Genomic DNA, 26,570 nt, shown 5'->3' on the forward strand with positions numbered 1-26,570 from the left:
ATTAGAAACTTGAAATACGCATATCATTTGTCCAACAATTCACTTCTTTAAAAATGCTTTTCTCTTATTTTCTGGTCTCCTGAATTCCACAAACTAAATTATTGTGAAAGATGGCATTTCAATTTGAGTCTGTCTTGATAATATATCGTATTTAAATAAGTCTTAGCATTTGTTCAGGCTCTCCCATAAAGTGTGGGCTGACTAACTGCAACTCAAAGTGATGGCAAAATAACTCATTTTCCACTGGTAGAGAAAGCGCTTCACTGAAAAATTCAGTCATCCTTTAAATTTATTTTAGCAGTCTCCCTTTCAACTCGGCCAAATTAGAGGATGCTAAATGAAGACTCCAGTGACTACCACAATATGAGTAATGAGTGCAGAATAAACAGATTGTGGATGTGAAAGCTCACAAGAGGAGAGATCACTTGATTCTTTTCTGTCTGGCTCAGTGTTTTTCGTTTTGAAAGTACACTTGTAGATTTATGTTGACCTCAGTTTTGTATCTGGTAGTCAAGAAGTCAAGAAATTGATTTTAAAAATAGCTGTTTTATGTTCTCTCAGTAATCTGTACAATTACAGTAGATCTACGCTCTTGTGTGTCTTCTCCAAAGCATGCCCAGATTTAGAGCACTCAACTCTGATATCTGAGCTATTAAATCACCTTGTGAGAGCTTATGCTGAATCTCTTTGCAAAGAGATATAAACTAATTGCCTCTGTTCCTTTTTTGAAGTGAACAAAGCTGCTTCAGTGTTCACATTACACTTATCCAAAACTTTTTAAACCTTAGTGAACTTTGTTCTTCTGTCTCAACTAGTTGATTCCACAAAAAAGAGCTGTTTTTAAGGGCTCTTGGACCATTAATTTGTTTCCTTTGTGTGTAGGGGAAAATCTTTTAATTTTCTACTTCCAGCCATTGACTCTAATGCAGAGAGACTTCTAAAGAATTGAAACAGCAAGCATCCTCAAATGCCACCCCAGGTATGCTTATAATGTCCACGACAAAGAGAAATAGGGTTGCTTGTCTTGTCTTGGAAAGGATCCAAGTGCTTCTGAAGGCAGGATATGCACAAATAATACTGCCTTGTAGCTTGGATCGTAAGAGACACTTCGGATTTATATTTGGCATGCCTGAAGCTTTCTGACTTGATTTCGAGTGTGTCATAAGCTTCAAATTGTAGCAGTGCTTTGGCTGGAACACAGCAGCACAATTGTCATTGTTTTGACAGTGTCATGTCACCCAAACACGTGGCACAGTGCTGGGTTACTGCATTGCAACATGACTAGGTTCTGAGGAATCCTGAAAACCTAACTGCTGTTAGTCCCCAAAAGTTAGTTCTAACAAAGCTTTTAATTTGGCTAAATTTAAATGGGACAGATGTTAATGGTGGGTAGACGTGCCAGTTTCTGGTAAGCTAGATTAATGGCTCGGAGCTTCAATTTTGGAGCGCTGCAAATTTGGAGTTTTCAAGGAGTACGGGCTGAAGAGCGTGGAGCAATTGTAATGATTACTTCAGGAAACAAGAATGATGACTATATAGTTTCTATATATTTTAATAAGGATTTTATATTACTATTGTGACTTCTAATGTATTCTAAAAGTCCTACATGAATTTGTATGTAAAGTGAGACACAGTACATCACATTAAATACTGGAGTATATGAAAGATTAATTTGTTATAACTGCCTTCATCCCAACATTTCATGATTACTAGCTAGGTAGATACCAGCTACAGTACTGAAGATGGGAAGAATAATGCTAAAGTCATAGTATAAAATATCCTTCTTTTTGTGGGATTCTTCAAGTCTTTTTGTAGAATTGTAACCTAGATCTAAAGTACCTTCAGCAGTGCTGTTTTCAAGTCTGGAATGGAAGGAGGAAGGCTGGCTTGCTTTGCTTTTTGAAGCAATCCAGGCTGTGTATTTATGATTGATTGCATGTGTCAGGGCTAATTCACCACTCTGGCACTTTGAGTGCAGAAGGTGGGGGCCCACAAGGATTCTAAAAAATAATACTGGCCGCTCCAGGCTGGTATTAAACTCCCGAGGTTACAGCTTTTCGCTGACCTTGGATGGGTAGATGCTGCCACCACCCAAGTGCATAAAAAAACCTGAGACACCCCAAGAAAGCGCACTACGGAATTCCTTCCTGTGGCGTACCCTCAAGCCCTTTCACCTCTTCCCCCCCCCCCCCCCCCCCCCCCCCGGGGAAGAGCTGAGAAAGAAAACAAAGGAAATCAGCTGTAGCCACCAGCTAAACAAACAACATAAGCACAAACCTCTTAGGACACACAAATCCAATCCTGTTCTTAGTAAAATAAAATTAAAAAAAGGTAAATTTTATTAAAAAGAAAGGAAATATATTGAAATACATTTGGAACTTGGGCTTTTAGCTAGATTAAAAAAAAAAACAATTACAAAAATTAAGCATCAAGATAGCTCTCTTGAGGTTCAACTTAAAGGTTACAAGTAAAACAAAGCACCTAAAGTTAGCACAGAGGAGTCCACAAGACATAAAGAAATAATAGAGATAAACCTAATCGCGTCTTCCTAGACATTTCCTGATCTACTTACGTATCTGGGGTTTCAAATAAGTAGTTTCTACGTATGATCTAGTAATTTTCATATATGACCCACAGGTTTTTACAGCATAGCTGTTCTGTTTCCCCACTCCGGAGAAAACAACGACAGACAAACGGAAAGTTTTTTCCCAATTTTAAAAAGTTCTAGGCCTTCCGTTGGCTCTTTTGGTCAGATGCCCACTCCCTTCCTTTTACCTATGGGCTATTTTAACCCTTTACAGGTAAAGCAAGTAGAGAACAGCTACTAACAGGGATTTTATAGGTAACTGGCTGGTTGGGGGTCCATAAAAGGGAGCTCATCCCACGCCCTTCATTTGTCACAGCATGTTAGCTCTCTTTAAAGCTAACTGCTTTTTACGTGGACTACAAGAACGAGTCTGTGGAGGTAATCTGTTTTTCCTGTAGTTAGTGTATAGAAATTTGCATCTTATTATTGTAGCACATTGTGCTAGGCACTGTACAATCACAGTTCCTACTCTGAAGAGTGTACAATCTAAGGGCATGTCTACACTACAAAGTTAAGTCTATTTTATGTAAGTTGACATCGTGCCTCCAATTTAAGCAAGTCGATCTTGCGCATCCCAGCTATGCTCATTGTGTCGTTGGAGCGCATCGTCACTAGCAGGGCTTGCATCAATGCACAGAGCGCTGCACTGTGGGTAGCTATCCCACAGTGCATGTAGCCAAGTGGAATTTTGGTTTGGGCTTGCAATGCCTTATGGGACCAAAACATTGCGCGGGTGGTTATGGGAACATGGTGTTCTTTTTCGAGTGCTGCTCATATTGATTCCAATTTAGGTGTGCGCCTGCTGCGTGCACGGCCATCGGAGAATTTTTACCCTAGCAACACCTGGTGGGTTGGCTGTGGAGCCCTCTGGAGTGGCGCCTTCATGGCTCTCGATATATACCCCAGCCGACGCAGCCCTCAGTTCCTTGTTACTGCCCATGACTGTCGTTGGAACTGTGGAGTTCTGCTTCACTGGTCTCCGCTCTCCCTAGCACTTGCAGTTTCTAGTTTATAATAGTTCATAGTTGATAGTTTATAGTAGTTCATAGTTATAGTTGTAGTTAGAATTAGTGTTAGTGGGTTGGAGGGTTTCCCTTCCTTCCTTATTTTCTATTCGGCTCATGCCCAAAGTTCCGGGATTCAAGCCCTGCGGTTCCTGCTCTAAGTCCATGCCAACGGGTGACCCCCATGACTCTTGCCTAAAGTGTCTGGGGGAGTCTCATCTAGCAAACAAGTGCAGGATCTGCAAGGGTTTTCGTCCCCGGACCAAGAAGGAACAGGACTTTCGTTTCAAACAGCTCCTTATGGAGGCGGCTCTTAGCCCTCAACCTCCTGCGGCATGCCAAGATCTGGCACCGAGTGCCTCGGTGCGCAGCGCCCCGGCGGCAGCAGTAGGAGCTGCACCGCGGTTGGACTCTGACTGAGATCCACGGCACCGACGCTCTTCGGCACCGCAGCCGACATCATCGGCCTGGCACTGCTCCCACTCCCCTGCCGGGAAGTGGCACCGAAAGCTGAAAAAGGCTGGCCCACCTCCACAGAGGCCAGCCCCCTTGGAACTGCCTCTGGAGGCGCATCCTGCAGGGGAGCACCTAGGGGCACAGTCTACGGCCTCGGCACCGTTGACTCCGGCCCCGGGAGGAGAGCCGTTGAGTCCGGAGCCCCTGGACTCCCCAGTACACAGCGTGGTCGAGGTCCAGTTGCTGTCCACCCTGGATACCTTTGTGGTTGCGAGGGACTTTATTGCCATGATGGCATCGGCATCCCCTCAGCCTCATGCCAAGGCACCGGTACCTGCATGTGCAGCACCGTCCCGAGGCAAACTGGCCCTGATCTACCTGTTAGCACCGTCGGTCAAGCCACAGCTCCGGTCTCGTTCTCGGTACCGTTCCTGCTGCCGACACCGCTCGCAGTCCCAGCGCTGGTCCCGGTCACGGCGCCACTCAAGTAGCAGATACCGGACCTGATGCTCATCATCTAGACCCTGGTCCAGATCCAGGCACCGTTCCAGGTCCCGGTACCGCTCCCCAGTGTCATGGCACCGTTCACCATCACCCCGTCGGCGTGACCCGGGGAAGATCCACTTGGCACCACGATGGCCTTCCTGTTCCGTTTCCCATTCTTCGGGATCGGAGGCAGGGTTGCGCTTCTCAGACCGCCACCAGGTGGACCATAGCTGCCTGGAGTCGGGGTTGGGCATTGGCAGGCGCAGGAGCAGCGTCCCACTCAAGGACCCATCCAATGGCCGTTCTGGACACCCTGGGCGTACCACCAGGCCCAGGGTGCTCTGTCTGGGACTTCTCGCTCAGCCCCGTCGGACCCATGAGTGCCAGAGCTGCTGCCACTTGGCCCACCCCGGGAAGCATGGAGACGGTGGTGGCTCCTCTTCTGGCTACAGGACCTCCTCCAATATCAGTTCTTGCTCCGGGCCCTGAGGTCACTGCACAGGACAGCTTAGCCCAGTTCCGCAAGAGGCCTTAGATGACCCGCTCCCCCCTGTGGCCTCCTCCTCCTCACCCAACGAGGAGGTGGCAGGCACTGCAGTATTGGGTCCCCTTCTCACAGACCTCTCTGCCCACCAGGACCTCCTGCGCAGGGTGGTCCGCAATATGAACTTGCAAGTGGAGGAGGTGGTAGAGGTGGAGGACCCGGTGGTGGATATTCTGTCAGCAGAAGCTCCGTCAAGGGTAGCCCTACCCCTTATTCAGACTATCCAATCTACCACAAGAACAATCTGGCAAACACCTGCATTCATCCCACCGACTGCTCAGGGAGCGGAGCGCAAATACTTTGTCTCCTCAAAGGGCTATGATTATTTGTTCACCCACCCACAGCCTTGTTCGCTAGTGGTAGCATCGGTAAATGAGAGAGAAGGGCATGGCCATCAGGCCCCAGCTCCCAAATCAAAGGGCGCCAAGCACCTTGATCTGTTTGGGCGCAAAGTTTATTTCTCGGGGGATCTTCAGCTCAGGATCGCTAATCAGGAGGCACTCCTGAGCCGCTACACATTTAACTCCTGGAACTCCATGCTGAAATTTAAGGAGTTAGTACCTCCTGAGTTCAGAGAGGAGTTTGGGGCCTTGGTTGATGAGGGCAAAGCAGTGGCACAGACCTCATTGCAGGCCTCGCTAGACGCTGCAGATTCTGCCGCACGTACTTTGTTCTCGGGGATAACAATGAGGCGTATCTCCTGGCTGCAAACCTCCAACCTGCCACCAGAACTTCAACAAACACTGCAGGACTTCCTCTTTGATGGAGAGGGCCTGTTTTCAGACAAGACTAATTCCAGGCTACAAAGCGCTAAGGACTCAAGGGCAATGATGATGAAGTCCCTGGGGATGCACACTCCAGCTATCCAGCGGAAACCCTTCAAACCCCAGCAGCCACAACAATGCTCCTATCCTCCTCTTCAACCGAGGCAGGATTTTTATAGGAGACGGGGGTGTAATGGCAGGAGGAAGCCCTCCAACCCCCAGTCTGGGCAAGGCCAGGGACTGTCCAAGCCTTCATCGGGCTCAAAACAGGCCTTTTGAAGGGACGCTTGAGGACGATGTACCAGACCTCATTCAGGATCTTACCCCACCCTTCTTGAATCATTTATCCCGCTTCCACCTTGCCTTATCCCACATAACTATGGACTGCTGGGTCCTCTGCATGGTGGAAGTGGGATACTCTCTCCAATTTTCTTCCTCCCACCCTCCTTCCCCGTCCCTCACGAGCAACTCCTTATTCAGGAGGTTCAGATGCTCCTCGCAATGGGGGCGATCAAGGAGGTTCTGAGGGAGCTAAGGGGAAAGTGGTTTTACTCCCGTTATTTCCTAATCCCCAAGGCAAAGTGAGGGCTTCAGTCCATTCTGAACCTGTATGGTCTCAGGTTCATGGTAAAGTTGAAATTCCGCATGGTCTCCTTGGGCACCATCATACCTTTCCTGGAGACTGGTATGCTGTCCTCGACATGAAGGACACACATTTCCACATAGCAATTCATCCGGCGCACAGACACTTCCTCCACTTTGTGGTCAACCGTGAACATTATCAGTTCACGGCCCTGCCCTTCAGTCTTTCCATGGCCCCCCGAGTGTTTACCAAATGGTGGTTGTGGCAGCCTTCCTTCATCGGTGGCGGATGGAGGTATACCCTTACCTCGAGGACTGGCTTATCCGGGACGCACCAAAGGACAGGTGCAGTCCCACCTCCGCTTGGTCATGGACACGTTTCTTCGGTTAGGCCTTGTCATAAATATAAAGGGAAGGGTAAACACCGTTAAATCCCTTTCACCTGTAAAGGGTTAAGAAGCTAAGACAACCTCGCTGGCACCTGACCGAAATGACCAATGAGGAGACAAGATACTTTCAAAACTGGAGGGGTGGGGGGAAACAAAGGGTTCTCTGTGTGTGTATGTGTGTGTTTGTTTTTGCCTGGACCAGAGCAGGAATGCAGATCAGAACTCCTGTAAAGAGTCAGTAAGCAATCTAGTTAGATATGTGTTAGATTCTGTTTTGTTTAAATGGCTGATAAAATAAGTTGTGCTGAATGGAATGTATATTCCTGTTTTTGTGTCTTTTTGTAACTTAAGGTTTTGCCTAGAGGGATTCTCTATGCTTTGAATCTGATTACCCTCTTCCAGATCTGATTACTCAGGATCATGGTTGTCTCTGCCATCCCGATGTACGATCTCTCCACCTTACGGCATGGATGCTGCGTGGCTGAACCCTGCAGAACTTTGCTGTTCAGAATCTGCAACAAGTACTGATGGGCAGCAGGAAGCCCTCTACTAGGGCCACATATACGGCTAAGTGGAAGCGGTTCTCATGCTGGTGCACTCAGCACAACACGACCCTCTCCAGGTGTCCATGCCCCTCGTTTTGGAATACCTGCTGGGCCTAAACCAGCAGGGCCTGGCGGCATCCTCCATCAGAGTTCACTTTGCGGCCATCTTGGCCTTTCACCTGGGTGCAAATGGCTGCTCTATCTTTGCCAGTCCCATGGTTGGCAGGTTCCTTAAGGGCCTGGACCTTCTCTACCCACAAGTTTGACAACCAGTCCCCACATGGGACCTTAACCTGCTCCTCCCAGACTCACAGGGCCCCCATTTGAGCTGCTGGCCACCTGCTCCCTCCTCTACCTCTCCTGGAAAACAGCTTTCCTTGTCTCTATCATGTCAGCGTGGTGTGTCTTCAAGCTCAGAGCCCTTACCTCTGAACCACCCTACATTATCTTTCATAAAGATAAAGTGCAGCTTCGGCCTCATCCGGCCTTTCTTCCGAAGGTTGTATCAGCCTTCAATCTTAGCCAGGACATATTTCTTCCAGTTTTTTATCCAAAACCGCACACCGGTCGCCAGGAACAATGACTGCACTCCCTCGATGTCTGTAGGGCCCTTGTTTTCTACATTGAGCATACGAAACCGTTCAGGAAGACGACCCCGCTCTTCGTTGTGGTGGCGGACCAGAAGAAAGGCCTCCTGGTTTCATCTCAGTGGATCTCCTCGTAGATCAAGTCCTGTATCCATGCCTGCTATGATCTGGCCGGTGTATCAACCCCGCCCTTCACTGCTCACTCCACAAGGGCCCAGGCCTCATCAGCGGCTTTTCTGGCCCAGGTGCCGATCCAGGAGATCTGAAGAGCTGCAACTTGGTCCGTGGTACACACTTTCGCTTGACAGTATGCCATCATCCTGCACGCCAGAGACAACGCAGCGTTTGGCAGAGCGGTGCTACAATTAGCGTTGCTTCACTCCGACCCCACCACCTAGGTGAGGCTTGGGAGTCACCTGAATTGGAATCGATATGAGCAAGCACTCAAAGAAGAAAAAATGGTTACTCACCTTTGTAACTATTGTTCTTCAAGATGTGTTGCTCATATCCATTCCAAACCTGCCCCCTTCCTGTCTGTTGGAGTAGCCGGCAAGAAGGAACTGAGGGGGCGCAGGATCGGCTGGTGTATATATCGAGAGCCATGAAGACGCCACTTCAGGGGGCTCCACAGCCAACCCACCAGGTGTTGCTAGGGTAAAAATTTTCCGACGGCCATGCACACAGCACGCGCACATCTAAATTGAGCAACACATCTCAAAGAACAAAGGTGAGTAACCATTTTTTAGCCTCCCATGATGCACTTACCTTCCTCCCTGAAATCAGCGGCAAAGAAACCAAGCCTTTTTTGCACCTTGTTTTGTAAACCTGGGTTACCTGCACAGATGCCGTAGTATGGTAAGCATGGACCCCGCTCAGCTGTACAGTGTTGTTGTGAGCATTACAAACACTTCATACCTTATCCTGCAGTATTTACTCATCTGAAGGAGGAGCCGCCGCATGGAACAGTGTGATACCACGCAAGCAGCCCTGCTGGAAGCCATGGAGTGGAGCAATTTGCAGTTGCTGGTGACAGTCACAACACGGTGGCGCGCTGCTTCTGGGCCCAGGAAACAAGCAGTGACTGGTGGAACCACATCATTGTATGATGAGCCGTGGCTGCAGACCTTCTGAATGTGTACGGCCACTTTCATGGAACTATGTGAAGAGCTTTCCCCAGCCCTGAAGTGCAGCAGTACTAAAATGAGAGCTGCTCAGACAGTTGAGAAGTGAGTGACGATAGCTCTGTGGAAGCTTGAACACCAGACTGCTACCAGTCAGTGGGGAATCAATTCGGAGAGGGTAAATCTACCTTGGGGCTTCAATCATAGGCTGAGCAAGCACAGAATGGGGGTGGAATGTGCCTTTGGGCATTTAAAAGGCTGTTGACATTGTTTGCTTACTAGGTTAGACCTCAGTGAAAGCAATATCTCCATTATTGTTGTTCCTGCTGTGTGCTCCATAATATCTGTGAAATAAAGGGAGAAAAGTTTCTGGTGAGGTGGGGGTTTGAAGCAGATCACCTGGCAGCCAGTTTTGAGCAGTTAGACACCAGGGCAATAAGAAGAGCACATTAAGGGGCTCTGCATCTCTGAGGCTTTGAAAACCAGTTTCAGCAATGACCCTCAGTAATGTGACACTTGTGTGTGGTTCCTTACCAACCTGTCCCCTTCATTGCATTTTCTCCCCTGTAAACTTCACCCCCACTAACCACAGTCTGCTGAATAAATAAAGAGCCCTTTCTCCTCAATCTATTATTTTTTATGCTCACAAACACTCAGAGACAGCAAAGAAAAGTAAATTAACCTGGGGCAAAAGGGCTGATAACACGGAGGGGGAGGGAGGGGAAAGAAGGACAGCTTGCTTACAATTGCACTGCAGTAACAATCAAAAGTGTGGGATTGGGTGCCTTCTGGTCCTTGTACCCTCCCCTGGAACTGAGTGCAAGGGATACCAAACCCCGCCCCCCACCTCATAGGACAGCTGGGAGAGGAGGATGTGGAACTTGGCGACGATGGCAGCAGGTTCAGCATAGGCTGCAGAGGGACTCTAGCATCCAGCTGCCTTTCTTAAACCTCAACCAGATGCCTCAACATGTTTGATTGCTCCTTCATAATCCACAGCATCTCATCCTGTGCGGCACGCTCTTTTTCCCTGCATGCTGTCCTGTCCTCCCTATCCTTGTGCAGGTTGTTGGATGGTGTAATCCTCCGTGCACTGAGCTCCGTCTTGTCCCTCTTGGAGTTACACATTAACTCATTGAACATGTCTTCCCGAGTCGTCTTTTTCAACCTTCTAATCTGGGAAAGTCTCTGTCCTGGTGTGCGAGATGCGCCGACGAACAAGGTTTCAGCTGCAAGGAATGCAAAGTACAAGGATAGCATTGACAGTGCATACATTGTTTCTGGTGCAAGGTTAATTCTTTTTATAAACGAAATACCCCCTCCATGCACTTTCCTGCAAGCCACAACGTAATCACAACTGCTGGCTATTGCAAGAGTCGATTTGCTGCTATGGCTTTGGTGAGTAAGGCCACGAGGCATGGGCGAGAGGTCTTGTGCTGCAGCTTTTGCGAAGACATCCTTGGAATCAGTGGTTCCAACTTCAGAAAAGCCCCCTTTCCTCTAGCAACCTGGATGGTGCTTGAGGACAGGCACCAGTAATAAGCTCCCCCAAATAGTCTGATTTTTACAAAAGCTGCACTTGGTTGGGGAGGAAGGGAGACAAACAGGAAGCCACCCTTTAAATGCTGGTTGCAATACACAGTGATCCCTTCCAACCACACCAACGGCATGCTGGGGAAAGCGTGGTTTTATGACCCAGATTTCACCAAAGCGGCCGATTACTTGTTGAATTGTTTGCAGTTTAAGGGCTTGCGTTTAAAACTTCCCGCGTTTTCCGATGTAATATCACTCTCCTGAGGGTAACAGAGGCAGAAAGGGAGCAGATGCTGCATGTGTCTGAGTACAGACCTGGTCCTTGTGCTGCAATGATGCCAGAAGAGTTAATACTGGAGTGGTGTGGGAAAGTGTCTTACCATTGTGGACAAAATAAAGCAGCCCTTTCCGGAAACCTTCAGCAAAAGTTTGCAGAGTACCACAATGAAAGCTTCCTAGAGATCTCCATGGAGGATTCCAGGGTCATCGCCGTGCACATAAACAGTCTTTTTCTGAGAGCACCCTCTGCGTAGCTGCAGTGGCTACTGATAACCACTACATCTACTACTTTGTTCAGATTAAACATTAAAAATAATAGCATGTAACCCTACAGTTTGATTGGAAATGTGTACTCTCCAGAGGTGCTTTCCCTGGCATCACGCTCTGCCGACAATTGGTCCTGTGAGGGAATGGGCTCCAGGATGAAAAACAGTTCTTGGTTGTCTGGGAGAATGGATCCTCCTCTTGCCTGCCTCGCATTCTTCTCCTCCTCCTTTCCCTCATCAACAATGTCCTCCTCATTGTTGCTCGAGGTCACCCGGGGCTCCTAGGAGGTATCCACAGAGCATTTTGGGGTAGTGGTGGGGTTACCACTGGGAATCGCATGCAGCTCCTCATAGAAGGCGCATGTCTGTGGTGCAGAACCAGAATGACTGTTCACCTGTCTTGTCTTCTGGTACGCTTGCCAAAGCGCTCTTATTTTCACATGGCACTGCTCCGTGTCCCTGGTGTAGCCCTTCTCCCCTATGCTCCATGCGATTTTGGCACAGATGTCAGAGTTTTTTCTGCTGGTTTGGAGCTCTGCCTGCACCGACTCCTCTTCTTCGAGTGATTGCTCATGTGCATTCCACAGTAGGTATGCGTGCTCGCCTCATGCACCGGTGCCGGAAGTTTTCCCCCTAGCAGTACCCATAGGGGAGCGCGTCAAGCGACCCCTGGAGTGGCACCCCTATGGCACAGTATAAGGGGTGTTGTGCGCTCCCCCCACCCTCAATTCGTTCGTGCTGCCAGTGAAGATGCGTCGGTACTGCTCTGCTCGAGGTTTGCTATAGCTTCCCTCTTGAACTCAGTTAGTTCATAGTTGCTAGTACCTGTAGTCAAAAGTAGTTTAGTTAGAGTTAGTTTAGTGTGCCCGGGTCGGGGCATGCCCCATGCCCCAGGCTTTAAATCGTGCGACACTTGCAAGCGGCTGATGCCTGAGAGTGATCCCGCACGCGAACTGTTTACGCTGTCTGGGGGAAAGCCATCTCAGCAATCACTGCAAGATTTTCAGATCCTTTAAACCTCAGACCAAGAAGGAGCTGGACATTCGGCTCCGAGCCATTTCGATGGAGTCGGTCCTGACCCTGACACCGCTGCACCGCTCCGAGTCTGCACCGAGCACCGCGGCATCGGTGCTCAGCGACCCTTCGGTGCCTTCCACCAGCCAGAACCATTCCCCATCACTCCAAAAAGACAAAAAAGAGGTTTTCTTCAACAAGGCACCAGAGCAAAACCAGGGTAGAAACTAGACCTGTGTTGGGCAGCTCTTGGTTCCCATCGGCCTTCCGGCTGCCGACTCAGGTTGAGTGGAGTAGCCCGGCCCACTCCGAGCGAACCTCGGAGTGATGTGATTGGTGGATGTGATTGCAGAGCCGTTGGCCATTATCTTTGAAAACTCATGGCAATCGGGGGAACTCCCGGAAGGCTGGAAAAAGGCTAATGTAGTGCCAATCTTTAAAAAAGGGAAGAAGGAGGATCCTGGGAACTACAGGCCGGTCAGCCTCACCTCAGTCCCCGGAAAAATCATGGAGCATGTCCTCAAGGAATCAATTCTGAAGCATTTAGAGGAGAGGAAAGTGATCAGGAACAGTCAGCATGGATTCACCAAGGGAAAATCATGTCTGACTAATCTAATTGCCTTCTGTGATGAGATAACTGGTTCTATGGATGAAGGGAAAGCAGTGGATGTGTTATTCCTCGAATTTAGCAAAGCTTTTGACACTGTCTCCCACAGTATTCTTGTCAGCAAGTTAAAGAAGTATGGGCTGGATGGATGCACTACAAGGTGGGTAGAAAGTTGGCTAGATTGTCGGGCTCAACGGGTAGTGATCAATGGCTCCATGTCTAGTTGGCAGCCGGTATCTAGCGGAGTGCCCCAAGGGTCAGTCCTGGGGCCGGTTTTGTTCCATATCTTCATTAATGATCTGGAGGATGGTGTGGATTGCACCCTCAGCAAGTTTGCAGATGACACTAAACTGAGAGGAGAGGTAGATACGCTGGAGGGTAGGGGTAGGATTCAGAGGGACCTAGACAAATTGGAGGATTGGGCCAAAAGAAATCTGATGAGGTTCAACAAGGACAAGTGTAGAGTCCTGCACTTAGGACGGAAGAATCCAATGCACCGCTACAGACTAGGGACCGAGTGGCTAGGCAGCAGTTCTGCAGAGAATGACCTAGGGGTTACAGTGGACGAGAAGCTGGATATGAGTCAACAGTGTGCCCTTGTTGTCAAGAAGGCCAATGGCATTTTGGGATGTATAAGTAGGGACATTGCCAGGAGGTCGAGGGACGTGATCGTTCCCCTCTGTCGGATACTGGTGAGGCCTCATCTGGAGTACTGTGTCCAGTTTTGGGCCCCACACTACAAGAAGGATGTGGGGAAATTGGAGAGAGTTCAGCGAAGGGCAACAAAAATGATTAGGGGACTGGAACACGAGTTATGAGGAGAGGCTGAGGGAACTGGGATTGTTTAGTCTACGGAAGAGAAGAATGAGGGGGGATTTGATAGCTGCTTTTAACTACCTGAAAGGTGGATCCAAAGAGGATGGATCTAGACTATTTTCAGTGATAGCAGATGACAGGACAAGGAGTAATGGTCTCAAGTTGCAGTGGGGAGGTTTAGGTTGGATATTAGGAAAAACTTTTTCACTAGGAGGGTGGTGAAACATTGGAATGCATTACCTAGTGAGGTGGTGGAATCCCCTTCCTTAGAAGTTTTTAAGGTCAGGCTTGACAAAGCCCTGGCTGGGATGATTTAGTTGGGATTGGTCCTGCTCTGGGCAGGGGGTTTGACTAGATGGCCTCCAGAGGTCCCTTCCAACTCTGTTATTCTGTGATTCTATGAACTTCCAAGGGACGTTCGGGTGCCCTCCACGCCACATGCCGGGCCTTGCAGGTGGCCCAAAACATTATGTCTCTGCCAGTATTGGGGGCACTGCTACCATTGGCTCTCCCCGGTCCAGAGGAAAGCCGCCTGCAGTCACCACCTGGACGGTACCATTCACGGTCTAGGGATGGTTCCTGACGCCGTTCACCGCTCAGTGACTGCCCCATGCACAGTCTGTGCAGGTCCCTGTTGACCCCCACTGGGTTGTCTGGCTGGGTACTGGCGGGCAGGAGTTCCAGGCACCGCTGCGCCTCGAGGGAACGTAGACCTCACAAGGAGAGCGTGCCCCTTCAAGACAAGGACAGACGGCACCAGAGCTTCTTGTCTCCAAGGACTACAATAGCCATTTGTGGTATGGGCATCGCTCCCTTTCTTTGTCTTGTTTTGGGGTCCTGGCCACGGCACCACTTCCGCAGCCCCAGGCATCAATCACCGGCACCTCGCCATCACAGATCTGCCTGTTGGAGCCAGTCACGGAGCAGGTGCTACCGGCAGTACTTCCGCTCCTCCACACCAGGATCATGGTCTCACAGTCGGCATCGCTCCCGACATCGCCGATCTTCCCAGGCCTGGGATAGCGGTAGATCGTATGCCAGCCCGGGTTCCCTTGTAGTCGTCAGTCGATGGGCCAGGCTCGTCAGGCTAAGCAGCCTGTTCCACCGGTGGCACCGGGCTCCTTGACCGGCACCATGATGCCAGTGGGCCCCATGGCCCCCGACGCAGCCCCTGGTTGTGGCTCACTCGGTGGCGGGAGCCTCGGAGAGACTGTCAGTCTCCTTTTCTCAACCCCCCAGAAAGGAGTCGGTGGAGCATTCATCCCTGGCCCCGCGTCCAGAAGGGGATGGGGTGGTGTGACCTGCGGCACCGGTGCGGTTGCAGAGTACCATACCCCCATCCTCCTCCTCCCTTGACAAGGTGATCACGGCCCCTCCTCCGCCTGTCCTGCAGGAGGACTCTAAAGCCCACCCAGAGTTGTTGAAAAGGGTGGCATCAAGCCTCAACCTTCAAGCTGAGGAGGTGGAGGAACCCTCAGACTCCCTCTTCAGTGTCCTCTCTGCTTCAGCACTGGCCAGGGTGGCCCTTCCACTCCATGAAGGGGTGGCAAAGATCTTGAACGCCTTGTGGCAAACCCTGGCTTCCTTGCCCCCCATCTCTAAGAGGACAGAACAGAAGTACTTGTTGCCCGCTAAGGGGCATGAATCCCTGTATATCCACACTGCCCCCTACTCCCTAGTGGTCGAGTCGGTCAACCATCGGGAGAGACAAGGCCAACCAGCCCCTACTCCTAAGAATAAGGACTCAAAGAGACTAGATCTATTCAGTAGAAAGGTGTAGTCATACTCGAGTTTCCAACTGAGGGTGGCGAACCACCAAGCCCTGCTGGGCAGATACGAGTTCAGTTTGTGGAGTTTGCCAACATTTGAGGACTCCCTCCAAGAGCGTGACAAAAAAGAGTTCAAGACTGTGGTGGAGGAGGGTACAGACCTTCAGGCTGCCTTGGATGCTGCAGATATGGCTCCACGGGCTATGGTCTCCGCAGTGTTCATGAGGAGGGTGTCATGTCTCCTGCTGTCTGGGTTGAACAGTGAGGCACAGAACTCCTTACAGAACCTTCTGTTCGATGGCAATGCCCTGTTTGCGGAACAGACGGACATGAAATTGCATGTCCTGAAAGATTCCTGCACAACGCTAAAGACCCTTGGCCTCTGTGTCCTGGCCCCGGCCAGGACCAAGTTTAAACTGCTGCAGGCTCCTGCCCAGGCTACCCACTCTGTATATGAGACCCCTTATAAAAAAATCAAAGGACTATAAAAAGTGCTCGCAACGGCAATCCCGGTCTGCACCCCAACCTGGGCCCTCCAAGGGTAAACAGGTGGGGAAGTGTCAGTTTTGATGGGACGCCCCGGGGTGACTTACCAGTTCATACGAGAAATCCATCTGCAATAAAACTCCCCTTCTCCAACCGGTTGTGTGCTTTTCTCCCAGAGAGGTCGTGGCTGACCTCAGACGGATGGGTCCTCAACACCGTTTTCCGAGGCTACACCCTCCAGTTTACCTCACCCCCCCACCCCCTGCAACCTACCCACCCTCCATATCCGTCCCTCCTCAGGGACCTGTGTCACGAGACCCTGCTCGAGCAAGTGGTGAGGCAGTTCCTTGGCATGGGAGCGATGGAGGTGGTGCCAGCGGAGTTCAGACGCAAGGGGTTCTACTCCCGCTATTTCCTTATCCCAAAGGCCAAAGCGGGGCTCAGGCCCATCTTGGACCTGTGAGGCCTGAACCAGTACATGGTAAAGCTCAAGTTTTGCATGGTCTCTCTGGCCTCCATCATCCCCTCCCTGGATCCTAGGGACTGGTACACCAACTTCGATCTGCAGGACGTGTACTTCCACATTCATATATTCGAGGGACACAGGCGTTTCCTCCATTTCGTGGTTGGGCAGGAGCACTACCAATTTACTGTCCTCCCGTTTGACCTATCCACTGCCTCCAGGGTATTCACAAAGTGTATGTCTGTGGTGGTGGCCTACCTCAGACATCGAGGAGTCCAGAAGTTCCCCTATCTCGATGACTGGCTGGTTAAGGGCAGCTCCAGGTCTCAGGTGCAAGATCACGTATCACTCTTCCTGTCCAGATGTGCCACTCCGGGCCTGTTGGTAAACGACACCAAGTCCATATTAGTTCCAGTGCAGCGCATAGAGTTCATTGGGGCAATTCTGGATGTGGCCAGGGCCTCCCACCCACCGGACAGATTCGAGACCCTAAGGGAGCTCATCGGCACAATCACAAAGTTCCCCATGACACAGCCAGAGTGTGCCTCCAACTCCTGAGTCATATGTTAGCATCACGTACGTGGTTCGTCACGCCAGACTCAAGATACAGCTCCTCCAGCTCTGGTTGGCCTCGATATTCTCCCAGTCCAGAGAAAGGATGGAAAAAGTCCTCACTTTGCACGCACCGGTGATCGCCTCTCTGCAGTGCTGGTCCTCCCTGGGGAATATGTTCCACAGGGTCCCATTCAGGGGGTGGCCCCCATCCGTTGAGCTGGTGTCCGATGTGTCGGACCTGGGGTGGGGAGCCCATGTGAGGAACATACAGACCCAAGGTCTGTGGTCCGCGCAGGAATGTGCCCTACATATAAAGGTTAAGGAGCTCAGGACGGTCTGTCTGGCATGCATGGCCTTCTACTCACACCTAGAGGGCAGAGTGGTCAGAGTTCTCACGAACAACCTGGCCTCAATGTTCTACATCAACAGGCATGGCGGGGACTGTTCCTCAGCCCTCTGCCAGGAAGCCCTCAGGCTGTGGGACTCCTGTATAGCCCACGATACTTACTTGGAAGCCCACCACTTACCGGGCTCCCGGAATTCTCGAGCGGTTTGCCTGAGCTGAGACTTCTTCTCTCCGCACGAGTGATCACTACACCCAGAGGTGGTTCACAGGATTTTCCAAATGTGGGGCACTCCCCAGGTGGACCTATTTGTGACACAGCAGAACTGCTGGTGTGTCCGCTTCTGCTCTGGGGCGGATTGGGCATGGGCGCCATCTCCGATGCCTTCCTTCTGCCTTAGTTGGACCAGCCTTTCTATGCTTTTCTCCTGTTCCTGCTGATTGACAAGATCTTAGAAAAGACAAAAACGGACAGGGTCCTCCTGATCGCCCCAGCATGGCCCAGGCAATATTGGTACGGGACTCTCACGAGCCCCTCGGTGGCTGCTGCCATCCCGCCTGGACCTGCTATCCCAGGGCCAGGGCTGCCTCCTCCACCCCAGCCTAGCGGCACTCCACCTCATGGCATGGCTGCTCAATGGTTAAGCTGGGAGGAGAGGACTTGCTCAGAAGGGGTTCAGCGTGTCCTCTTGGAGAGCAGGCAGAGCCTCCACTCATCGGGCCTACCTGGTGAAATGGTCTCGGTTTTCCCGGTAGGCAGCTGATCGGGGCGTTTTGCCTGTGGCTGCTCCAATTCAGCTCATATTAGACTACCTCCTTCATCTGAGATCCCAAGGCCTAGCGCCCTCGTCCATCAAGGTGCACTTGGCGGCCATATTGGCCTTCCACCCACCAGTGTAGGGTCACACGGTATTCTCCCATGCCATGACTGGCCAATCGCCTTTTCCTGTATGTTAGGCCCCCAGTCCCGCAGTGGGGCCTGAACTTGGTGCTGACCAGTTTGACGGGTCCCCCATTTGAACCGCTAGCTACATGCTCCTGGTTGCAGCTCTCGTGGAAGGTGGCCTTCCTGGTAGCGATCACGTCTGCTACATGGGTCTTGGAGCTCCGGGCCCTGACTTGTGAACCTCCGTACACAGTGTTCCATAAGGATAAGGTCCAGCTATGACCACATCCTTTGTTTCTCCCCAAGGTGGTCTCTGCCTACCATATGGGTCAGGACATTTTCCTGCCAGTGCTCTGTCCCAAATCCCATATATCCAGTGGGGAGTGTCGCCTCCACATGCTGGATGTGAGGCAGGCTCTGGGGTTTTACTTGGAACGTTCAAAACCGTTCAGAAAGTCTTCGCCACTGTTCATTGCCTCAGCCAAGTGCATGAGAGGCCGGCCAGTCTCCACTCAGCAGCTCTCCAACTGGATTATCTCGTGTATTTGTACCCATTATGACCTGGTAGGAGTCCCCCTGCCGCAGGTTGTGAGGGTGCACTTGACTAGGGCGCAAGCCACATCGGTTGCCTTTCTGGCCCATATCCTCATCCAGGACATCTGTAGGGCTGCCACATGGTCATCAGTTCACATGTTCACATCGCATTACATGATCATCTCCCAAACCAGGGATGACGCTGGGTTCGGCAGGGCGGTACTCCATCCCAAGTGTCTGTGAACTCCTACCCATCTCCAACAGATATAGCTTGGAATCCCCTATTGTGGAATGCACATGAGCAATCACTCGAAGGAGAAAAGACAGTTACTGTTTCCATAACTGGTGTTCTTCGAGATGTGTTGCTCATGTCCCTTCCACATCCTGCCCTCCTTTCCCTCTGTCGCAGTTGTCTGCAAGAAGGAACTGAGGGTGAGGAAAATGTGCAGCGCCCCTTATACTGCGCCATAGCGGCACCACTCCAGGGGTCGCTAGGGGCGCTCCCCTGCGGGTACTGCTTGGGGAAAAACTTCTGGCACCAGTGCACATGGCGAGCACACACACCTCTTGTGGAATGGACCTGAACAACACATCTCTAAGAACACCAGTTTTGGAAAAGGTAACTGTCTTTTCTCCCCACACAGTAATAAGATCCAGCACCTCTTGTGTACTCCATGCTGGACCACATTTGCGGGCTTGAGTCTTCGTGATCAGCTGTGCTGGCGAGCTCTCCACACTGATCAAACAGGAAATGAAAATTCAGAAGTTCCCAGGGCTTTAACAGGGGAGCGGCTGTTTCCTGTGTACCTCATTGCTGTGCAGTGGAGTTGAAAGTGCTCTCCAGAGCGGTCACAGCAGAGCACTGTGGGATACCTCCTGGAGGCCAATTCATTTAAATTATACAACGCAATGTCTACGCTATCCCCATGTCGATCCATGGAAGTCGAATCAAATGCTAAGCCTCTTGCGGAGGTGGAGTTCAGAATTCTACTTTACAGGCCACTTATGTTGGCGGAAGGAACTGGGAAGTGTAGACACATAAATTATTAAATCAACCTAATGCGTCTTATGTCGACCTAACTTTGTAGTGTAGACCAGGCCTAAATAGATGAGACAAAGGGTAGGAAAAGGGATAACACAAGTAGAGTGAGCAATACAATGGTGACAAAAGTCCTGTTCTGTGAATTTTGTTTAAATCCTTTCAATGGGGTTATGTTAAGTGGAATTGGAGATTAGCTCGATACAAGACAAAGGAAGGGGGGGGTGAGTGTTGGGGGGTATTGGAGCAAACAGTCAGCATAGGAGAGAATGGTCACAGTGCAAACTTCAGAAAGCAGTCTGCTGTGAGTATGTTGGTCCTTGCTTTAAATGCTGTCTGAAGCTGCTGTACTGTTTCACTCTGTCTTGGTTGATCCCTACACTTTGTCCCAAAGGTTATATGACTTGAGGAGGAGGGGATGATGCCACAAAAGTCCTCGTGCCTCTCACAGGGGTCATGGGGGTGTCTTCTACGCAATTCTGAGTCTGGTAGCTTATGGGGGCATGGATTGACAGTTTTGTTTTAATGAGGTATTCAAAGTCAGTCTTAAATATATTTCTGCCTTCCAAATCTCACTGCAAAAGCATCCAAACTTCCTTCTGCATCCTACAAGAACATACTTTAAAATAACCTATCACAGTGTGTTTAAATTAAAAGGTTTTTCTAATCTCATTGTAATATATTAACTATACAATACAATAATTTTGTGTGGTCTTTCCCTAGGCACCTTTGGACGCATTTTCCATGGAATTTTAATAGAGGAAAAAGACCCCAGTAAAGAGAAACAAGTTTTTGTCAAAACAGTCAAAGGTAGGTTTTATTGTTGTGTTTCTCCCTCATGTTATTCAAGTAGACCGTGGCATGTTCATTGCATCAAATCTGCCTTTTGAAACGGTACGTAAAATACACAGGTATATGTACACTCTTTTCCCAATGTTGATAATGCTGCAATCAGAAAAGGTCAGTAGAAATCTACTGCGCAAGAAAGATTGGATGTACCCTCCACCAGAGATGCCAGTTACTGCACCCTTAATCTCCTTGTTTTCCAGGGCTTTAGTCTATGCTAGTTAGAAATGTCAGTTAAAGTTTTTGTTTTTCAGATGTTGATACTACAGAAAAATAATTGAAATATGAGCTCTTTAACCTGTTCTGTGCCCCCTCTATAAACTCAATTTTAGAAAGAATGGGTAAATTACACACGCTGTAATCCTTAAAATACTTTATTTATTAAGCAACATGAGTGCACAGGTGTCCGTATTAAACATAGAGGAAAAAGAAATGGCTGCTGCCCAAGATCCTTCCATCTTAAATTAGACAGTGGTTCAGATATACAAAGCATTAGCTGGTCTGATTTTAAAATCATGCAAACTTGTTTAACCCATTTTCCCTTTTGTTTTAAGGTTAATAGGTTTTTGTAGACGCGTACTTTTAAGGAGTCCTTAGATGCTGATGGATAGGCACACCAATGGAGCTGCACTATGGAGGTATGATTTCTAAAGCGCACAATGTATCACGCACCAGTTGGTCTATGTAGACCCTGCTGGTGCGGACTAAGAGTTCCTTAGTGCATTTTAACACAGTATCATTTCAAACAGTAATACATTAATACAATACATTAAATTGCACTAGGGAACTCTTAATGTTCACCAGCAGCAAATCAGTTAGTGCACTTTAGAAATCACACACTGGCAGTGTCCATTGCTGCACCACGTAGACGTAACCTAACCGTATTCTAGGATGTCAGTATCTTAAACGAAAAACACTCATCCAGACCTTCCCTCCACAACTCTTAGTTATCATTATTCATTTTGATAACATACTCAGCACAATGAGACAAATTAAGTATTACATTGTAAAGGTTTGTGTATTTGATCAAATTTTTGTGCCGTTGTTACTTTAATTATGACATTCTTACATCGTTTTGATTTCGTTAACTGGTGTTTTTATAGTTGTTTTCCATTTTGCAAATTTGAGCTTCATTAGAACAGTGAAAAGGTTTCCTTTTCCATCTTGTCTTATATAGCAAATTAAACCTTTCCTGGACTAATTTTTGACTGATGGTCAGCAAGATTTTAAAGTTTAAGCAACCAGTTTTCCTGTAGCCTGTTACTGTATTTTTCACATTACTATTTGTAGAGGATGATTCTTTCTTTAAAAAAAAAAAAAAAAAATATGGAAAACTTCTCTAGCCAAACCTTCCAGGCTGGTCATTTCTTCCCTTTGAATATAAAAAAGGAATTAACAAGGTTGGTAGGTGCAGAACATAAATGGATTTTCATCAGGTCAGAGGATGATCTTTGTTTTTTCCAAACAAATGCTTCAGGACTTGTTTGAAAAAAGAAATCATCACCAGTCATCAATGTGCAGCTACAGTCAAAACTAACAATGTTAGGAACCATTAGGAAAAGGATAGATAATAAGACCGTAAATATCAAAATGCCACTATATAAATTGATGGTATACCCACACCTTGAATACTGCATGCAGTTCTGGTCCCCACCCCCCCCATCTCAAAAATGATATATTAGAAATGGAAAAGGAATGGGGAAGGGCAGCAAAAAAGGGTATGGAACAGCTTCCATATGAGGACAGATTAAAAAGACAGGGACCATTTAGCTAGGAAAAGTGATGACAAAGGGGGGATTGATAGAGGTCTATACAATCATGAATGGTTGAAGAAAGTGAATAAGGAAGTGATATTTACTCCTTCAAATAACACTAGAACCCCAAGCCACCCAATGAAATTAATAGGCAGGAAGTTTAAAATAAACAAAAGGAAGTACTTCACATAACGCATGGTCAAGCTGAGGAACTCATTGTCAGGGGATGTTGTGAAGGCCAAAAGTGTAACTGGGTTAAAAAAAGAACTAGATAAGTTCATGAAGGATAGGTCCATCAGTGGCTGTTTAGGGATGAAACCCTGTGCTCTGGGAGTCCCCATGCCTCACTGCCAGATGCTGGGACTAGATGACGGGATGGATCAGTTGATTGCAGCCCTGTTCTGTTAATTCCCTGTGAAGCATCTGGCACAGGCCCCTGTCAGAAGACAAGATACTGAGCTAGATAGACCAATGGTCTGACCCAATATTGCCATTCTTATGTTATGTTCAGGCATGAGTAATCCAACAATAACAACCTAGTGTGTGCATGTGGTAGTGGAAGAAATATCTTGGTAGATTTCAAAATGAACATACAATCTGATGCAAAAGTAGAGACTGACAATAGAACTTTTTAAAAGGGGGCCTGCATGGATAAAAGTGATTTATTTTAAAAAAACACCCATTAGATAAGAAATCTCACTTGCCCTATCACCAAAGGGCAGGGGAGGGGGGAGAATACCAGTGAAATTTTTTTGAGAATCCCAAGGCAGATCTGATTGAGAGGGATGCTGTTCCAATCCCTAGCCACTTTGCCTCTTCATGAAATAGGCCTAGAGGTGGTGAGCCAGGAGAAGAATTGAATGGATCAATGCTAAACATAATACCTTTTCAGAGGTTGACTGGGGCTTTCCTGTCCCAAAAGTAGGCTTGGACCCCTCCCCATATAACCTATGACCTATTGAGTCATGAATGTGACAAGTTAATTGTTCCCTCTACAAAGACTGTAAAATCATAGCCCTGTCCTTTATCACTATTCATTTCTCTTTTCAGTTAGTTTTGGGGAATATTGTGCATTGTGCAAAGACCATATGGCCCTTCATAGAATCATAGAATATCAGGGTTGGAAGGGACCTCAGGAGGTCATCTAGTCCAACCCCCTGCTCAAAGCAGGACCAATCCCCAACTAAATCATCCCAGCCAGGGCTTTGTCAAGCCTGACCTTAAAAACTTCAAAGGAAGGAGATTCCACCACCTCCCTAGGTAACGCATTGCAGTGCTTCACCACCCTCCTAGTGAAAAAGTTTTTCCTAATATCCAACCTAAACCTCCCCACTGCAACTTGAGACCATTACTCCTTGTTCTGTCATCTGCTACCACTGAGAACAGTCTAGATCCATCCTCTTTGGAACCCCCTTTCAGGTAGTTGAAAGCAGCTAACAAATCCCCCCTCGTTCTTCTCTTTCACAGACTAAACAATCCCAGTTCCCTCAGCCTCTCCTCATAAGTCATGCGTTCCAGTCCCCTAATCATTTTTGTTGCCTTCCACTAGACGTTTTCCAACGTTTCCACATCCTTCTTGTAGTGTGGGGCCCAAAACTGGACACAGTACTCCAGATGAGGCCTCACCAATGTCGAATAGAGGGGAACGATCACGTCCCTCGATCTGCTGGCAATGCCCCTACTTACACATCCCAAAATGCCATTGGCCTTCGTGGCAACTAGGCACACTGTTGACTCATATCCAGCTTCTCGTCCACTGTAACCCCAAGGTCCTTTTCTGCAAAACTGCTGTCTAGCCATTCGGTCCTTAGTCTGTAAGCGGTACGTGGGATTCTTCCATCCTAAGTGCAGGACTCTGCACTTACCCTTGTTGAACCTCATCAGGTTTCTTTTGGCCCAATCCTCTAATTTGTCTAGGTCCCTCTGTATCCTACCCCTACCCTCCAGCATATCTACCTCTCCTCCCAGTTTAGTGTCATCTGCAAACTTGCTGAGGGTGCAATCCACACCATCCTCCAGATCATTAATGAAAATATGGAACAAAACCGGCCCCAGGACCAACCCTTGGGGCACTCCACTTGATACTGGCTGCCAACTAGACATGGAGCCATTGATCACTACCCATTGAGCCCGACAATCTAGCCAACTTTCTACCCACCTTATAGTGCATTCATCCAACCCATACTTCTTTAACTTGCTGGCAAGAGTACTGTGGGAGACAGTGTCAAAAGCTTTGCTAAAGTCAAGGAACAACATGTCCACTGCTTTCCCCTCATCCACAGAGCCAGTTATCTCGTCAATTAGATTAGTCAGGCATGACTTGCCCTTGGTGAATCCATGCTGACTGTTCCTGATCATTTTCCTCTCCTCTAAGTACTTCAGATTTGATTTATTGAGGACCTGCTCCATGATTTTTCCAGGGACTGAGGTGAGGCTGACTGGCCTGTAGTTCCCAGGATCCTCCTCCTTCCCTTTTTTAAAGATGGGCACTACATTAGCCTTTTTCCAGTCGTCCGGGACCTCCCCCGATCGCCATGAGTTTTCAAAGATAATGGCCAATGGCTCTGCAATCACATCCGCCAACTCCTTTAGCACTCTCAGATGTAGCGCATCCGGCCCCATGGACTTGTGCTCATCCAGCTTTTCTAAATAATCCCGAACCATTTCTTTTTCCACAGAGGGCTGGTCACCTCCTTCCCATGCTGTGCTGCCCAGTGCAGTAGTCTGGGAGCTGACCTTGTTTGTGAAGACAGAGGCAAAAAAGCATTGAGTACATTAGCTTTTTCCGCATCCTCTGTCACTAGATTGCCTCCCTCATTCAGTAAGGGGCCCACACTTTCCTTGACTTTCTTCTTGTTGCTAACATAGCTGAAGAAACCCTTCTTGTTACTCTTAACATCTGTTGCTAGCTGCAACTCCAGGTGTGATTTGGCCTTCCTGATTTCACTCCTGCATGCCCAAGCAATATCTTTATACTCTTCCCTGGTCATTTGTCCAATTTTCCACTTCTTGTAAGCTTCTTTTTTTGAGTTTAAGATCAACAAGGATTTCACTATTAAGCCAAGTTGGTCGCCCTTCAGCAATTGGTGATGATCTCAGAGGTTGCAGCTTTTAGTGTGACATGAATAGACATGGGTATGACTACTTCTAATTTTTCTATTTTTATTCTTGGAATAAAAGAGGCCAGCTATAGAATTTAGGCTAGTTGTAGAATCTCCTGTTTAAAAAAGGGGGCGTGGGGAGGAATTGTTTGGGGTGGGTCTCCACAATAAAGAGGAATTTTCTGAATCCAGTTCTCTTTATCCCAAATCCTGCTCCTTTCTGCTTCACTCTTTCAGACCCAGTTCCTCCTCACGAGCAACCCTTCTGAAAGAGTTCCAGCCCTCCCTTTGCTTCTCTGATACCAGTTGGAAGAAGATTTATCCCACTTCATGAAGCTTAAATCCAGATCTATGGATGGCCCAGTTCATAGAATTAGTTCAAGGGATGAGCATTCACAATAGTTTTACCTTGGCCTGACTGCCCTGTTTCAGGTTCACTCAGTATTATCCAGCTAGCAAAAAGGCTGCAAACTCTATATCTTTTGTGTGTTTTCAAGATTGTTACACCTACTTACTTTAGGGAACGGCAGCATCTATTCAGCAATATTCAAAGATATTCACTCAGAGTAGCACAGGCTGCTTCGGTCGGAAATGCTGTTCTCAAGATTGCATCTGCAAAACCACAATGGGGTCATCATTGTCTCCCATCACCAGTCATTCCTGATTAGTAGACGTATTCTAATCTTCTTCTTAATTTAAACCCACCTTCTCCATTGACAGTTTGTATTTTCAGTATGTCCGTTTTCTTCTCTTAGGCATCCTAGTTCCTGTTATCTTTTCCACTTGCAACATGGTTCCTTGGGAAGTTTTGCTGACTGAGGTGGGAAAGGAGCATAGTCTTCTATAGGAAGTGATTGGCATTTTGTCACCTCCTTCTTTTTGTTGAGTGGAGTTGTATTTCAGGAGGAAGAAAAGACTGGCAAGTCAATTCACCAGTAAGGGGGGGTGTCCTTAGTTAATTGCCCCTTATTTGCTTTCTGCTTTTTTGTAATGTGACTCAGGTTTCTTCAGTTGCTTTAGGGGTTTGCAGCTTAGATGCAGAAATTAACTGTTGTCACTTTGAGTATCTGCCAGCTTGAAATCAGTCCTGGGGGTGCACATAGATTGTTTAACATCACAGAAACAACACCTATTGTGTCCATTACAATAAGCCATGGCTTGGGTTCTGGGTACTTAAAATTTCATCTCAATGGAAACTTTTCTTGGATTTTTTT

At 48.3% G+C, this 26,570-nt stretch overlaps 1 protein-coding gene across 4 annotated transcripts in view; it reads left to right on the plus strand.

The window, feature by feature from the left end:
* RYK (receptor like tyrosine kinase) overlaps nt 1-26,570 on the plus strand; it is a 152,299-nt gene that overhangs the window by 76,768 nt on the left and 48,961 nt on the right. For all 4 annotated transcript variants that reach the window (XM_077826219.1, XM_077826221.1, XM_077826222.1 and 1 more), the window contains one exon: nt 20,379-20,465. In XM_077826219.1, coding sequence (XP_077682345.1) covers nt 20,379-20,465 — 87 coding nt within the window. The remainder of the gene's footprint in view (nt 1-20,378; nt 20,466-26,570) is intronic.

The sequence above is a fragment of the Eretmochelys imbricata genome, chromosome 9 (genome assembly GCF_965152235.1).
Source record: "Eretmochelys imbricata isolate rEreImb1 chromosome 9, rEreImb1.hap1, whole genome shotgun sequence".
NCBI classification, from domain to species: domain Eukaryota; kingdom Metazoa; phylum Chordata; order Testudines; family Cheloniidae; genus Eretmochelys; species Eretmochelys imbricata.